The 15,185-nt window shown below is 36.5% G+C and overlaps 1 protein-coding gene across 1 annotated transcript in view; it reads left to right on the forward strand.

Moving 5' to 3' along the window:
• Positions 1 to 10,464, forward strand: part of PPP2R5C (protein phosphatase 2 regulatory subunit B'gamma) — a 49,449-nt gene extending 38,985 nt beyond the window's left edge. The window contains exons 11-14 of the mRNA XM_008919474.3: positions 721 to 822; positions 2,697 to 2,769; positions 5,015 to 5,131; positions 7,529 to 10,464. Coding sequence (XP_008917722.1) covers positions 721 to 822; positions 2,697 to 2,769; positions 5,015 to 5,131; positions 7,529 to 7,660 — 424 coding nt within the window. The 3' untranslated portion in view covers positions 7,661 to 10,464. The remainder of the gene's footprint in view (positions 1 to 720; positions 823 to 2,696; positions 2,770 to 5,014; positions 5,132 to 7,528) is intronic.
• Positions 10,465 to 15,185: the final 4,721 nt, after the last annotated feature.

A 15,185-nucleotide genomic window follows, 5' to 3' on the forward strand; every position in this document is an offset into this window, starting at 1 on the left:
AAGGTCATGCATTCATTTTAGTCTGAACAGAAGTCATGCCACCGAGTACAGCTGCACTCTTACTTGTTGCATGATACAAAGTAATTGTTTAACTGATTGCTTTTTGAGCAGCAATGCATTACAGACCAGAGCTGTAAACTACTCCGTGAAAGTGCTGCGTAAGGCAGATTGGTTTTGTGTAATTTTTTTGGTGTTTTCCACTTTACTTTTCTAACACTTTTCTAAAGAGTCATGGATAATTGTGTTGAAGTGAATGCTGTTGCTGTGTGGCAGTTTTCAAAATGAAAAAAATGGTGTCTTTTCTCCACTCCTTTTAATCACTAACTGTTTTTTCTTGAATTTGTCGGTTGCCAGTAAGTCACGATCTTTAATGGCATCTTGCATTGTCTATAATAAATCTATCTTGATTAGTGTTAGCTACTAAATTTCAAAACTAGTCCTGTATTGATACACATAGTATTAAAAGTTAAGTTCAGGCATCAAAGTGTAAGCGATGAGTAGTACTGTAGTGTAAGAAAACTGCATTCAAAGTTGGTAATTTTAGTTCTTGTGTTAGGCCTTTTGTGGGTTAACTGAAACTTCCATTAATTAACTTTGTTTCCACTTATTCTGAAATGATGTAATTTTCCAGTTATGTAGGGTATTGGCTACTGTTGACCAGAAAAAGTAGATTTCAAAGTTTAAAGTACTCTGAGTTTCAACCAGAAGTTTTACTTATAGGACAATACATGGCTTGATATACAATGCTCTGAAACTCTTCATGGAGATGAACCAAAAACTGTTCGATGACTGCACACAGCAATTTAAAGCAGAAAAACTGAAGTAAGTTTTCATGTCAGTGTGTCTGTCTGTTCTTGAGTAATTTGTTCAGAGTGCTTTAGCTCTGAAAAACCACTGTGTCATTAGTGGGAAGTTGCCCATTTGATTCCAGTACAGCAGTCTCAAAGTTGACTTGGTGAAACTTCTCGTCATATGTGAACTGTAAATCTTTTTAACAATAGGGTGCCTCATGTAGGCTTAGACCTAATACTGCTGGGGTCACCATCTTCCTAAAATAAAGTTTTTGAGAGGGACACTGCGAATCATGGAGCCCAGTGTAGCAGATCTGTTAAACAGTTCAGTTCATATCCTGTGTTTATTTTAGCATGCTTTATTTACCCGGTGTTATTTTCTTTCATGTTGTCACTCTGTCCCAAAATACTTTTCCAGTGTTTTTCAGCATTGCATTGTGTGTGAGCATATCTTCATGTTCTTATAAAAGTTACCTGAAATCAAGTTGTTACTGTATTGTAGTACTGGGTTCAGACTTTGTCTGACAGAAGAATCCTGCTCAAGTGAGACTGAGAAGTCAAAAGTGTTAGTGGTTTGGGTCTCATTTTAGGAACTGGGAGCATAGTTAGAAAATGGGTCCCGAAAATACCTGGATTTAAATTTTATTTTTAATTTCAAAGTAAACAGGGATTCTTTCAAGTAGTGGTTTAAATTGTACACCTATTTTAAACTGATATATTGGAAGTGGGACAGATTTTCAATGTAGATTGATTTTTCCAAGTTTTGAAGTTCCTTATTACATTTCAAGTAGAAATGAGCTTGTAATGTAGCAAATTTTTAAAGTGTGTGTGTTTATAGATGACAAAATTGTGGGCATTGGCTCTTAAAAAAAAGTCTGTAATTATCTTTTCCCACATAGCAAATAAGTGGAATCCCTTTAAAATGAGAAATCACTCTTCTCTTCTCTGTTTTTTAGGAGTTTTTTGGGTGGTATTTTGAATGTGAACTAAAGCAAGGAGAGTGCTGAGTGACATGGTAGCAAAACAAAACAGAAAAAATCTCCTACCACACAGGAACTTAAAAAGGGGATAGTTAAAGACTTCTTCCCTCCCAGCTTGAATTAACTTGAGAGCTGGAGGCAAATTGTGTATGTGCTTGGATACAGCTGGTCTTTCTTTTTTGTTCCCTTAACATTTGGATCAACTGCTCTATGAATTGAAGGTTGAGAGCATTTTTAGCCCTCTTAGTTCAAAGTCATTTTAAATTCTACTAGCTTTCAAAGGCAGATGATCACTGTGATCTCTGCAATAAGATGTTTGTTTGTAAGAAGGAAAGGAAAAAAATCCTAGATTTTACCATATCAAATTGCATTAGGCATAAGGAAACAAACCTTTGCTACTTTAATAAAAAAAAAAAAAAGCATTCTGGCTCATCCCTCTTGGCTTGCAACTCCTAGAATGAGCATGGTTTTGTTTGAATTGAACTCTGTTAGAGTTCAATTCAAAATGTCCCTGGGCCTTTTCCTTTAAACTATTACCTGAAGCTGTTGGGCTGACAGTAAAAATGCCTGCCTGTTTTTGCAGGCAGTTAGTGACTTCTTATGTTTCAATATAGAATTCAAGTATTATAAAGTTAAAACACAAACATGCTTTCGACATAGATCAAGACTTCTTTCTGTTTTAATTTTAACTCTTTTAACAATGTACACTTATTAAAGATAAACTGCTATCAACCAGTTTGTTGCTTTCCTGAGAACCTATGAGATTTTTCCCTTTTAATGTTGATTTGAGGTCATGGGCTATTGATATATGATGCAAATTATCCTGTCAACAGCGATGTTTTGGGCAGTAGACTGAAACAGGCATAGCTGAATAATTTATTCTGTTGAATTCTTTTTACTTCTACATGATTTATTTTTTTTTCAGAGAGAAGCTAAAATTGAAGGAACGGGAAGAAGCATGGGTTAAAATAGAAAATCTAGCCAAATCAAATCCCCAGGTATTTAGAAAAGATTAACATGCTCATGTTTAAATACTTCAGTTTTGTTAAATATCAGTGGGGGAAACAGGTCTGCCTGATCATGGAAATAAAGCAATTTCACTAATTGTATTATGAAAGATATACAATAAAAGTACTTTTAAAATTTGTAACCTTTCTCTTGTGCAAGTAATTATTTTTTTTTAAAAAAAAAGGTTTCTTAGAAGTATGATATGAAGTACTTTTTCCTTTTCTTATAATAGGACATATACTGTATTGCGGTTTGAAAAGTTATTGTGCAAAACTTTGGATAAATATAGAGATGCCATAATTGGTTTCTCTTGAAAAGCTGTTTTGCAAACAATATATTACAAAAGAGATCTTTCTGCAAACTGTGAGTTATGACTGGTCAGTTTTCCTTTGTGTCACATGGATTAAAGTAATATTGTACGTCCTTGTCTGCTGCATTTGTTCTCATACCTGCACTGGGCCGGTCTGCTGGGGAACCTGCACCTCAGGTTCTTCCTAAAGGAAAACATCCTGTCAGGCATTACTTGATGTAAACCAAATTCTGATAAACAAAGGTCCTTTAGACTATTCATTATATTTTGAAATTATGGGAGAAGGGAATGGTTTGGCCTGGGTTCCCCACCCCCTTAATTTGCTTGGAGAATGCTGCCACTTTTCCTTTATCTCAATCGTTCTGCTATGAATAAAAAGACCCCAAACATTTAAATTACTTTACAGACAGAATTTTACTATACTGCAGCAAGAAACTTACTGTACTGTGTATTTCCAACACAATCTAGCTGAGTTTAAAGTGGTGAAAGAGGGAGAAACCATACTCTGTAAACAGAAGTGGGACACTTTCTGATCTCAGTGCTATTTTAAAACAGAAACCATAAGGTAATCTTTTTGTCTAAGAAGGAGGAAATTCATAAATGTTTTTTTCTTCTTGTGGCATTTCTCAGGGAACAATTACTCAACTGCTTAAATAAAATCTGTCAAAATTTTAAAGAAAGTCAGTTGACAACAGATCAATTAAATTAATCAAAAAGGGCTGTTCATATGAAAGCAGTAATTGACTTTGACAAAGCATTTATCTAATGAGATAAGCCATACAAAAGCCTTGCTTGAAGAGTACTTGATATACATGGTCATTTGCTATCACAAACAATGAACTGTTGCATGTTTGATTAATAAGGGGGATTGATTTGTAGTAATAACAAAAAAATTTCTACCGTGTATATTTCCTTTTCTTACCAAGTAACTTTTTGTAAATGTATGTTTTCTGAAACTTGTTAACACAACCTTATACAGTATGTTCTGCATAGTATACTTGAAGAGAGCTAATAATTAGAAGCAATTAATTAATTTTAATACTGAGTGCTCCACTGAATTTAGATAAGGATATAAACGCTTTCAGCACTCTACATAATGGCTTTTAGGGGTTTCTTTTTTTCCTGGAATTTTTTTTAACTTTTTAGTTTGTCTAATGACTGAGAATTCTTGTTCTTCAGAGCTACTCCTGGCTCTGCATGACACAAGAATACATTTTAAGGTTTTAGAATAATTATAATCATTAAATCCATGCATTAAGTTATTGGTATACTCAGATACTAAAATATTTATGAGGAAAAATTGATGAAAAATCTGCGTGCATAAGTGAGTTTTGAATTCAAGATCATATACACCTCATCGGAATTAAAATATAAAATACTGAGATTGCTGGACTGTAAGAGTTTTTACAAGATTTTTTTTTTTTAATTCTCAAAAGACTTTTATGACTTTTACTTTCTGAAACAGAAAAGTTTAATATTTTGTTTTGAAATTATATTAAATGTATATTAACTATATTTGATCTTTTGACAGTGTATTGTCTCTTCCAGCACAGAATTGCACCCAAAAGTAAAATCGTTGTGTTTGGGTTGCTCCGTGGTTCACAAATCACTAGACAGCATATAAATGAGGTTTCACATAACTAATTGCCCAAGTAGGCGTACTGGCAAAATCTGAGTATTTTAAAATTCAGTCTCAGATAATCAAACCATGGGGTTTTTTATGCTCACTGTGTTTTTCAGCAGGATGTTTCTGCCAAACACAAGTATTGGAGTTCCATTCTAAAATTTATTACTTGTGCCTGGAAGCATAATATATCGAAGCTAATCTCATGTAACTAGTCATATAATTCAAATGCTCAAATGCACTCTGAGTATTTAGGTATTACTACTAAGAATGATTATTTTAACACTTTGCATTTTATTAGTACCCGACATATAGTGACACGAGTTTGCTGAACAGTCCTGTTGCAATGGAAACAGATGGGCCTTTAATTGAAGATTTGCAGACGCTGAAAAAGACAGTGAAAGAAGAGGCTTGTCAGGTAAAGCCTTGTGAAGATAGCAAAGTGCTCTAATTTATTAAATGATTTTTTAAGTGACTGTTAATCGCAGACAAAAACTTCTGTTGTGTTTTCAGCCTTGTAACCATTTATCCTGGAGTGATAAACTTCATCCCAGCTGCTACTTTCAAGTGATACTGTAGCAGCCAGGAATACAGTGTTATGTTTCTAATCTAGTGAATCTATGTAATAGTTTCTTTTGACATTTCTTCTGCAGAAACTTTGGGGTTTTTTCCTCTTAGGAATAGCTTTTTGCATCATAATGGGAACAATAATTATGTTTTGAGGATAGCTAGAACTGTAGCTAAAATCTACCACATCATGTTCTAGTCTCCTCTCTATAAAACACCTTTGTTTTTTCATAAGAAAAACTTGGCATTAGAATCTCACTATATTTTGTACATTTTTTTATTTGTTGTTCAGAGCCTTCTTAGTGGCTAAAGCTCCTGTGTTTTGAAAAGATATGTAAAGTGTGCTTTTGTCTTGCCCACTCATGGGTCTCCTTCCTCAGTCCACCATCTGTCAGGTTCTGTTACCAGCTACAGAGCAAGGACTCTCAAGGTCATTTCCATCCTTTTTGTCTTTAGCTAATGCTTACTAATCTTCAGGTAATTTTAATTTATTCAGTCAAGTGGAACTCGAATACCAGGATTCAAACTAGATATTTCAACTTGGAGCTCATGGAAAATGGAGAGGTGACAGGAAGTATTGCAGTATCACTAAGATTTCTGGTAGAAATAGGTACTATATAGTACTATGAATATATCTAAGTCCAGCAAAGTTTAAGACCAGAGAAATGGAGCTGGAAAGAAGAGTTGAGATTGCAGATAAAGTCTGTTAATTTGAACCAATGTATCCAATAAGACATTTAATAAAAATAAGCATGTGGTCAGCCTTACCTCTTGCATTACTTTCTTAAAATTCCAGTGTCGTTGTCCTGCAAGATTATACTTTATTTATTATTTATACTATAGCATTTTGGATGAAGGTCTAAATTAAAAGAAATGCTGAAATGCCTCTAAGACATGCTCAATGATTGTTTTTTAAACACTCCTGTATGCTGTGGATTCCAGCACATTACATGTAAATCTTGGTGGCTGAATTATATCTCTGCCCAAGGCAATGAATGAGGTAACATTCTCCTGAATGGGAATGCTCACTAGAGCTAGTCAGTGAGGAGCACTGGGCTTACTAAAGTTTCTAAACCTCTGCCTTGCTTCAGACCTTGGATAGCTTAGCCAGTGATGGGGAGAGGGGCCTCCTTTCACTCACTCCAGAGCCTAGTACCAGTGCTAGTGGAGAAAGGTACAAACAAAATTATTTTGCCTTTCCTTGCTCAGAAAGTGTACAAGGAGTGAGTGAGATGATTAAAAGGTTATAAGCCAGTTATTCAAAGGTGAAGATCCTGTCCTGGTGAAGATAACAGAATGTTTTCAAACAGTAACCCTTACTATTAGGAAAAACTTTTAGAAAGCTGTGAGAAGTATAAGTTTGCAAGAAGATGGATAAGTTTGGGTCACCAGAATTGATATAAGGATTAGAGTATTGCAGAAAGCAAGCTAGGTAGCATTCCTGCATCGGTCTCTGAGAGGACACTTGACGGACCATTGGATATCCCTTGCTAAGTACCATCAGAAATTAATGTTAAAAGGAGCTCCTACAGCTGTCAGGTAAAAAGGCAAGTCAAAAAGGACAGCTTAGTTTGTTTCTTAAATTAAACTTCAAAAGTGAGAAACTATGTTAAAATCTATAGAATTGCAGTGAAAGTCAGGTTTATGCCAGAGGTCAGCAATGTGGCAGAATGTCCTTGCTGAAGAGGTGATGGACTGACTGGGAAAGTAGATCAGGATTTTTTTTCTGTACCAGACTATGTGAGCATTTTTAGTGAATACTGTTTGCCACAATGAAATTTGACCACTGTGACTTACTAACTTTTTGAAAATGCTAGTAAATCAATGGCTAAGTAAAAAGCCGGTCAGGTTTTTTGTAAGGACTTCTTTATAGAAGAACATGAATAAACAGGGTAGGTGAGAGAGACATGGGAACTACATAAAGGCACCATTACGTAGTTTAAAGATACTTTGATAGGAATACTGTGGTTTTGAAAGCATTGGTAAAATTGGTGAAGTGGTAGTAATGTTGTGGTTGTTAATAGCTTAGAATTTCTTAGTTGTTTCTAATTTTTCCTCTGAGCAAAAAAGTGGTTTTAATACTTGAAACTGCATAGCTGGTAGGGTAAAGAGAAGAAAGTATAAACTTCTTCCCATATGTTTTTTATTTCTTTTCCCATAAGTCAAAATATTTATGTGCAAGAAATATTCTTAAGTAATTGTTTAGTAATTAATAAGTTTGGCCAACTTTGTTCTATTTTCATTTCAGGCACAGAAAGATCAGAAAAAAGATCGTCCTCTTGTGCGACGCAAGTCAGAACTGCCTCAGGATATCTATACCATGAAAGCCTTGGAATCACATTGCAGAGCTGATGAATTAATATCACATGATGGGCATTAAACTATTACAGTGAAATATTATTTTGGAGGAAAAGTTTTTTTTCTGGACTCAGTTCTACAGTAGAACTTACTTTTTTGTGCCATACCAATCAGTTACACAAAGTCAAAGCTTTCTTCAACCCAGTTCTGTAGGCAATAACTTAATAGAGTATGCAGCTCAAGATTAGTAGTTCAAACAATGGTAAATTACCCAGTTCCATTTGCAGAATATTGGGTTGACTATAATCAAGTGGACACAATTTCCTGGAGGTGTTGTCATAGTACCAACTGGCTGATAACATGCAGTTTTTGTAGTATTTGAGAAAAACATTCTATAAACTCTTTCCGTCTAAATAAGTGAATGACCAATAGTTGGTACTAATGATAAATGTGTTTTTCAAAAGTAAACTTATTTCAAATATAAGTATTAAACTTTTTCTAGGATTTCTCACCTTTACAGTTGTTTCCACATTATTGCTGTCCTGTAATATACCAGCAGTTTTGCAAATACACAATTATTCTTTCGTATTATAAAACATGGCTTACAAACTGGTAACATTCGTGACAATCCTCAGTCATCATTCCTTTCTAAGAATTCTGTAAAATCATTTCTCTTTTACTTAGGATAAAGATATATATATATCTATATATACCACATCCTAATCCTTTATGTAGATTTAAAGCCATATCTTCCAGTCTTTAGTGTATAATATGGCACCAGTATTCCAGGTATGAACTGGTAGAAGATTTTTTTCCTAAAATGAAAATTTGTTTACTATGACTGGGAATAGACTGAATATGAAATTTCATTTAAGTTTTTTCAAGTCAATAAAATAACTCTTTCGCTGTTTTCTCCCTTATCTGAGCTTTTAATACTCAGCATTTTTCTTGGGCTCTAGGAGTTCAGTATTCTGTGGCAGATATTATGTGTGATTTCAGTTGCATCAGTTTTTATCTGAAAGGTGAACATAATCTTTCAGGTAACACAAGATCATAAGCTTATTTTTAAAAAAAAAAAAAAAAAAGGAGAACAGACTCTTGAATTCCGTTCTGCTTCTTTCTAAATGAGTCTAAGAGCTGAGGAGATAGTGACCATTATTTTACCGTGAAAATATTTTTTGTTGTTGTTGTAAAGAGCACATGTGCTGCAAATACACCTCACAAGTGAACTGAAAATGCATCTGAGTTGCTGATGATCTTCAAATGCTGCTATATATTCCACAAGATTACTTGCATGTAATGAGCTTTTTGTTGTAGATGGAAAAGCACGGGAGGAAAATCTCTTTAAAAATATAGTGCTTTGTCTTCAATATTTGATTTCTCTCAGGGTGGCCAGTATTTTGACTTACTTATCCTGCTTAAAAGCTGTTTGAAATGTGTTCTGCTATTCTGAATGGGTGATTAGTTTCTTTTGTCTCTGGCAGTAACATGATATAACTTAATGTTTAATGTCTTGATGCATAAAGAGATAAAAAACGTGGCTTCTTTAAAAACAGTTTTGTTCTACTTTTTAAGGAAGTATAACATCTCCTGCATCCATAAAAAAGAATTGCTCAAAGCAGACATTCATAGTAACCTTGTGCAGATGTAGTGCCTGCTGTTTGTTGGTTGCATTTAACATTCAATTTCCAATATTTGTTACGTTGTCTATTGGAAGAAAATTGTGAGTGATAAATATTGGCTTACAACAACTAAATTTCAAGACCAACCCAATCTTTTAAGTGGAATGTCCACTGTGTCTGAAAACATTTCCTGTAAAACTTGAAAAGAATATGCTTTACCATTAGGATAAACTATATGAAAGCAGTTTAAAGATGCCTTCTCCTTTTGAGGGAAAAAGGGTGCTTTTTTAATTGTGTAAAGCAACGTCTACGTATTTTGATATACCATTGTTTGAACTTCCATCTTTAGCTGGTAGATTATCAGTTACCTTTGATTTTGGGTGTTCAGTATGTTTGTGCAAGAGGTCGCTGAAAGGAATTATTCCTATGTTACCCAAGGGGGGTATAAAAAAGCTGTATATCAATGTTTGATTGATTGTGTGATGCTCAACGTATAGGGACATCTTTCACTGTCTAGATTTTATTTTTGTTCTTTATTGAAGATAAACACTCACCAAAAAGGGAAATATTGTGGTATTTTTTAGGGCTTGAAGGTCTCTATAAAGACATATTTGAAGTTTTGGGCCACTAAACATTTGCTTAGGCAATATTCCAAAATCTATCACCACTAATTGTTTAGCATGTTTATTATCAATATTTATATACTTCTTATAATCCTGTACTAAACAATTCTAAAACTAATACATCCAAAATAAAAAGAAAAATTGACGTAGAATTTTGGTGACTGTTGTTCTTCATAAAGTTCTGTCTGACACCTTCCCCCCATTTTCCAAAATTACACCTGTACATCAGGAATGTCAAAAGTAATATTACAAGTGTCTTTTTAGTGTGGCTTTAGTATGGCTTCATTTTAATATTGTACATACATTGTACCTTGTTTTATGGTAATAAGTAATAAAAATGTAGACTTCATATTTTGTACAGAATCGTCCTATGTACAGAATAAAAAGTTCCTAGAAACAGCAAAAATAGGTAAGTGGCACAATTATTTTTCATTAGACAATATCTGTAACATTATGCATTAGTGGAATGTTAAGTTCAAATGTACCTACATATTTTTTAACATTTTGTAATTCGATTTTTTGTTCTGGCATTGTTTCTGAAGAACTTCATACACCTGCCATTTAATATGCTTTTATCTAATTTTAAAACTTAAAAAAAAAAGGGTGTATTATATGGACAAATAAAGAACATGTGAATTTTACTTGCTCATCATGAAACTAAATTTAACACAGGGGGTTTGGGGGTGTGTTCAGATTATCATTGTTTGCACAGTCAGCTGTACCGATGAAAATAATTTCATAATTTCACAAAAGCAAAAGAAATATGGAAAGGCCATTACCAAAAAAAGAAAAAGAAAAAAGAAAAAACAACTCAGGAATAATGGATATTCAGTAGAAAAAAACAGACTTCAATTGTAGAGCACCAATGAGTACTAAAAGGAATTTGCTAAAACTCCAATCTACAATTATGGAAAATGCACCTTTCATACCACCATATTTTCCCCTGTAACACTTCTATATTGACAGGTGTCAAGCAAAGTAGCCAAAAAATCGAGGATTATATTGTGGTAGGTGGTAGATGGTCAAGTGGCAAAGATGTAGGGAAAAACTGAAGTCTGCAGTAGGAGTTGTTTTCTCTCTGCAACCCATAAAAGTCTTCAAAAGAACTAAGGAAGTAACTCGCATAAAGCTGACATTCAATAAGGGGAGGGCTGGGGGAGGGGGTGAACCTGGGATCAACAGCTGACTACTGACTTGAGTTATAAATGTAAGATTTGAGTTATAAATTAGGTCTTTGCATACTGAAAGAAATGGCTTTCTGCTTGAGCTCAGTAGTAAACACATCACATCACGAATGAAAAACTAGATATTGAAACAACTGAGAATCCAGTCATTCATTTAAGGAAATTAGGGTCAAATATCTCTCAAAATGCAATATTTTTAAAATACTGACAATGATGGCATTTTTCCCATATAAATACCTTACTGAGTTACAAGCATGTTCAGGGAGTGACCTTTAATCCTTTCTCTCTAAGGGAATTAAGCTTGGGGGCTTTGACCAACAACCTTTTTTGGCATTGCTTTCATGGTTTGGCTTTGTAGAATTGGAAAGGAAGGTGCTGGTGTGGCACCCATTGCTTGTATTTAGAGGTTTGTTAGATTTGCTTTATGTGCCTCCCAAACGTACTTACAGGAGATCACTGTGATTCCAGGTTATCCCAATGTTCTGGAACACATTACAGGCCACCCACCTGAAAGTGGAGCATTTCTGCCCCTCTGATCTTGTCCTCGCTGTGTGCAGTGAGTGTGGAGACTCTGACTGTGTATAGCTAATTAAGAAATGCCATTCTAATTACCATATCACTGTCTCCCTGGATTAGTTTCTTTTCTATGAGGAGACTTGGCTCGAGCTGTCTTTACCTTATGAAATAAAGCTTTGATGTAGTTAAACATTTTTGTATGAAGAAATTCCCAAGGGAGGATTTACTGTGGAGCTAAAGAAGGTAATGGATTATCCCTTCTCCTCGTAATTGAAGAGCAGCACGACTGTAGCTGGCTTTCCCTGGGCCCAGGCACGAGGGAACTGCACTCACTCCCACCCCAGGGAGGGCTGCACACACACAACGTACAGGGTTTATAAGCTGTGGTGGTAAGGGGAGAGGGCTTCCACTGTTTAACTACAAAGGGGAGAAGGGCATTCACAGAATTGCTTCAAGCTATTTTAGATATTTTTGTGAAAACCACACTGAAAGGGTTCATGCTAGCATGAAGGGTTTGCCATGGCAATTTTTCTGGTACCCTGGCTGTAGAATTAAAGATGCAAGAGGATTAGAGATGGGAAAGCAAGTGATTTGCTCTGATGGTTACTTGTTTGGGTTTTTTGCTTTGTTTTTGGTCTCAAATACTACTAAATTATTATTAAGTATAGGGAAAAAAACTTCTTTTTCCCCTTAAGTTGTTTCTTTTATAAAGTGTGTAAAAGGTTCTGTTTCTACATATGTTGTGTGGCATTTGCCAGGAGGAAATCTTGTCTGCCTTGGCAAGTCATAGTTCTCATTCTCATTCTCTGAAATACATATCTTTAGTTAAATTGTAGGGCATATGTCATACTGTCAGTCTTGCCATTTGCATGACTGATTTCAGTGGCTTCTCATACCTGTGAGAAGGGCCAGGTCCTGTGTGTATCCAAGAAAAGGACATCTGTAATTAACTAGTGAAAGATCATGGCAAACTATTTTTCACCCTGACTGAGCAAGCAAAGCCTTTTCTCTCCATAGGCTTTAACTGCACAAGAGAACTTGTGCAAAAAGCTAGTTTGTCTTGTCTCTGCTTCAATTTCCCTTTACTTACTTGGTATCATTCTCCCATTCCCTTTGGCACAGTAGGTAAGGATGAAGTGATTAAAAGAATACAAAGTGTCTTACCTACGCTAGCTTTTAGTTGCAAGTAGCCTAACATTTAGATATCAGAATTCAAGACTTGTTCTTTATGCCATAAAGTCTTGTCAGACATGGTGCATTTCTATTTTTAAAACCTACTGTTGGGGATTTTTTTGACCCTACTTTCTCTGCAATTTGACAGCAATATATATAAATATTTGCTTGAATTGTGATTTCCTATCCCTGTCCTGCTTTCTTCTTACTTCCTAACTTTCCTTATTTGTATTTTTTTTCCTGGCAACAGTAATGAAATATTGTATCTTACTTCGTAAGCTACAAATATTCTGTCAGGTTTTGGTGCAGCAGGTGATGATTCCTCTAGAAGGACAAGCATGCCAATACTTGGAACCACCTCTTGAGCTCACCTCCAAGGAGATGCGAAGTTACACTTCACATGCATCAAAGTTGCTCAAGAATATTATCAACACCCTTTTAATGAACATCCTGGAGGCCACAATGTTAATTTAGCCTGCGTTTTTGGATGCTTGGCCTGTGCTGGCACTTACTATGTGGATGTAAGAAGCAGCTTATTCTCCCCCCATTGGAAAGTAATCAGACACCACCAGATATGGGATAGCTTTGGAATTCAGGCAGCTTAGAAAAGTTTGCTACTTTTTTCATGTGAAAAGCAATCCTAAAACATAACCTACATATAGAAGAATGATCAGGTGTGAGCAAACTAGACTTTGGAAAATGGCAATAGGCAAGTGTTTTATTAAACACTGTCTCAGTAACTATTCTGTAAATACAATATTCAGATCAGTGCCTACAGCTATTTTTCTTCATCAAAAATAAATTCTACCTTTCTAGTGGAGGGGGAAGGTGTTTAAATGGTTTTGATTCATCAAAAACCAATCACCTCTTTTGGTGCTTGTGGTTGAAACTTACTTGCTGAACAGACCTTTTTCCCCAACCAAGAAGGTTTGGTGTTTCTATTACTTAATAAAATCAGTGTTTTGTCAAGGTTCAACTGGACTCATAAACCCTTTAGGAGCCTACTTGAGCATGGCATGCTTTTTCCCTTAGTAGAAATGGAGGAGCCAGGGCATGTGGCTGAGCTTTCAGGATTCCTAGTATTGTAGCTAGACCTAGACACTTTTGCTGAGTTACACTTGTGTAGTGGCTTACAACTCAGGACTTTCTTTGCCAGACAGGATATTTCACCCCAGCTTCCTTCTTGTGCAGTACATCTGAACAGATCCTGGACCTGAGGGTGTCTGCATTTCCCTGTTTATCTATCTGAGGAAATGCATGTGGGGTTCAGAGGCAGTTTTTGCTTCTCTTTTGGGGCCAACATTCCATTTTCCACCTACATATGAGCAAAAACTGAAGTTTCAGTCTGTGGGTCACCCACCATCCCTAGTGTACTTTTGGAGAGTCAGTGGAATTGCTTTGGGACTTCACAGCCCCCTCTCCAAGACACATTCAAATGCCAGCCAGGACCAGGGGAGGAGGGTACTTGTTTGGGCACAGAGAAATGGGATCATCCATCTCAGTGGCAGTGAGCTAAACTCATCTAATACCTTGATCAGTCAAAGACACTGGGACGTGGCAGCTGTAAAAGACCTTTAAGAATTTTTAAAGATTAGATTTACTTTTTAATTTAAGTCCCCTTTTTCAGTGATGTGCTTTTGCTCCCTGTGTGTCCTTTGTGTTTGGGAAACAGTCTCACAAAAGACTGGGATTAATGGTTTGGGTGCTGGATTCATTAAAGGATAATTGCAGGACTGGCTGGGCTGGGTATATAAAGCCCCCGAGGTGCAAGAGTCGGGGGTGGCTCTTCACTGAAGAAGCCTTGCAGTTGGCCTGCTGCTATCTTCGTGGGAAAATGTCACTTGTGCCATCTGTTAAGGTTTCTGGGTTAATTTTCCACGTGAAATAAACATTTTTCATTCGGACAAATGAGCCTCGGAACTGCTTTTTCTTCCAGGTCCTGGGGCGGCGGCAGCAGCAGAAGAACACGTCCCGGGCAGTGCTGCCAGGGCGCTGAGGCCTGGATGGGGGGGGGGGAGGATTTTCCCCTTCCCGCTCGGATCCCGCCCTCTTCTTCCAGAATAAATCACTTGGATAAAATCCTTGCGGAAGGATTTCCTGAAGGGAACCCTCCAGTACCTGAAGGGAGCCTACAGGAAAGATGGAGGGGGGACTTTTCACAAGCGCATGTAGTGACAGGACAAAGGGGGGATGCATTCAAATCAAAAGAGAGTAGGTTTAAATGAGATATGAGGAGGAAGCTTTTTGCTGGGAGGGTAGTGAGGCACTGGAATAGGTTGCCAGAGAAGCTGTGGATGCGCCATCCCTGGCAGCGTTCAAGGCCAGGTTGGGCTGTGAGCAATCTGGTCTAGCGGAAGGTGTCCCTGCCCACGGCAAGGGGGATGGAACCGGATGATCTTTAAGGTCCCTTCCAACCCAAACCATTCTGTCATTCTATAAATAGAATAGCGAGGCCGCGGGGAGGCGGGAGGAGCCGGCGGGAAGCAGCG

Source organism: Manacus vitellinus, unplaced genomic scaffold, assembly GCF_001715985.3.
Source record: "Manacus vitellinus isolate BGI_N305 unplaced genomic scaffold, ASM171598v3 scaffold_6_pilon, whole genome shotgun sequence".
Lineage (NCBI taxonomy): Eukaryota > Metazoa > Chordata > Aves > Passeriformes > Pipridae > Manacus > Manacus vitellinus.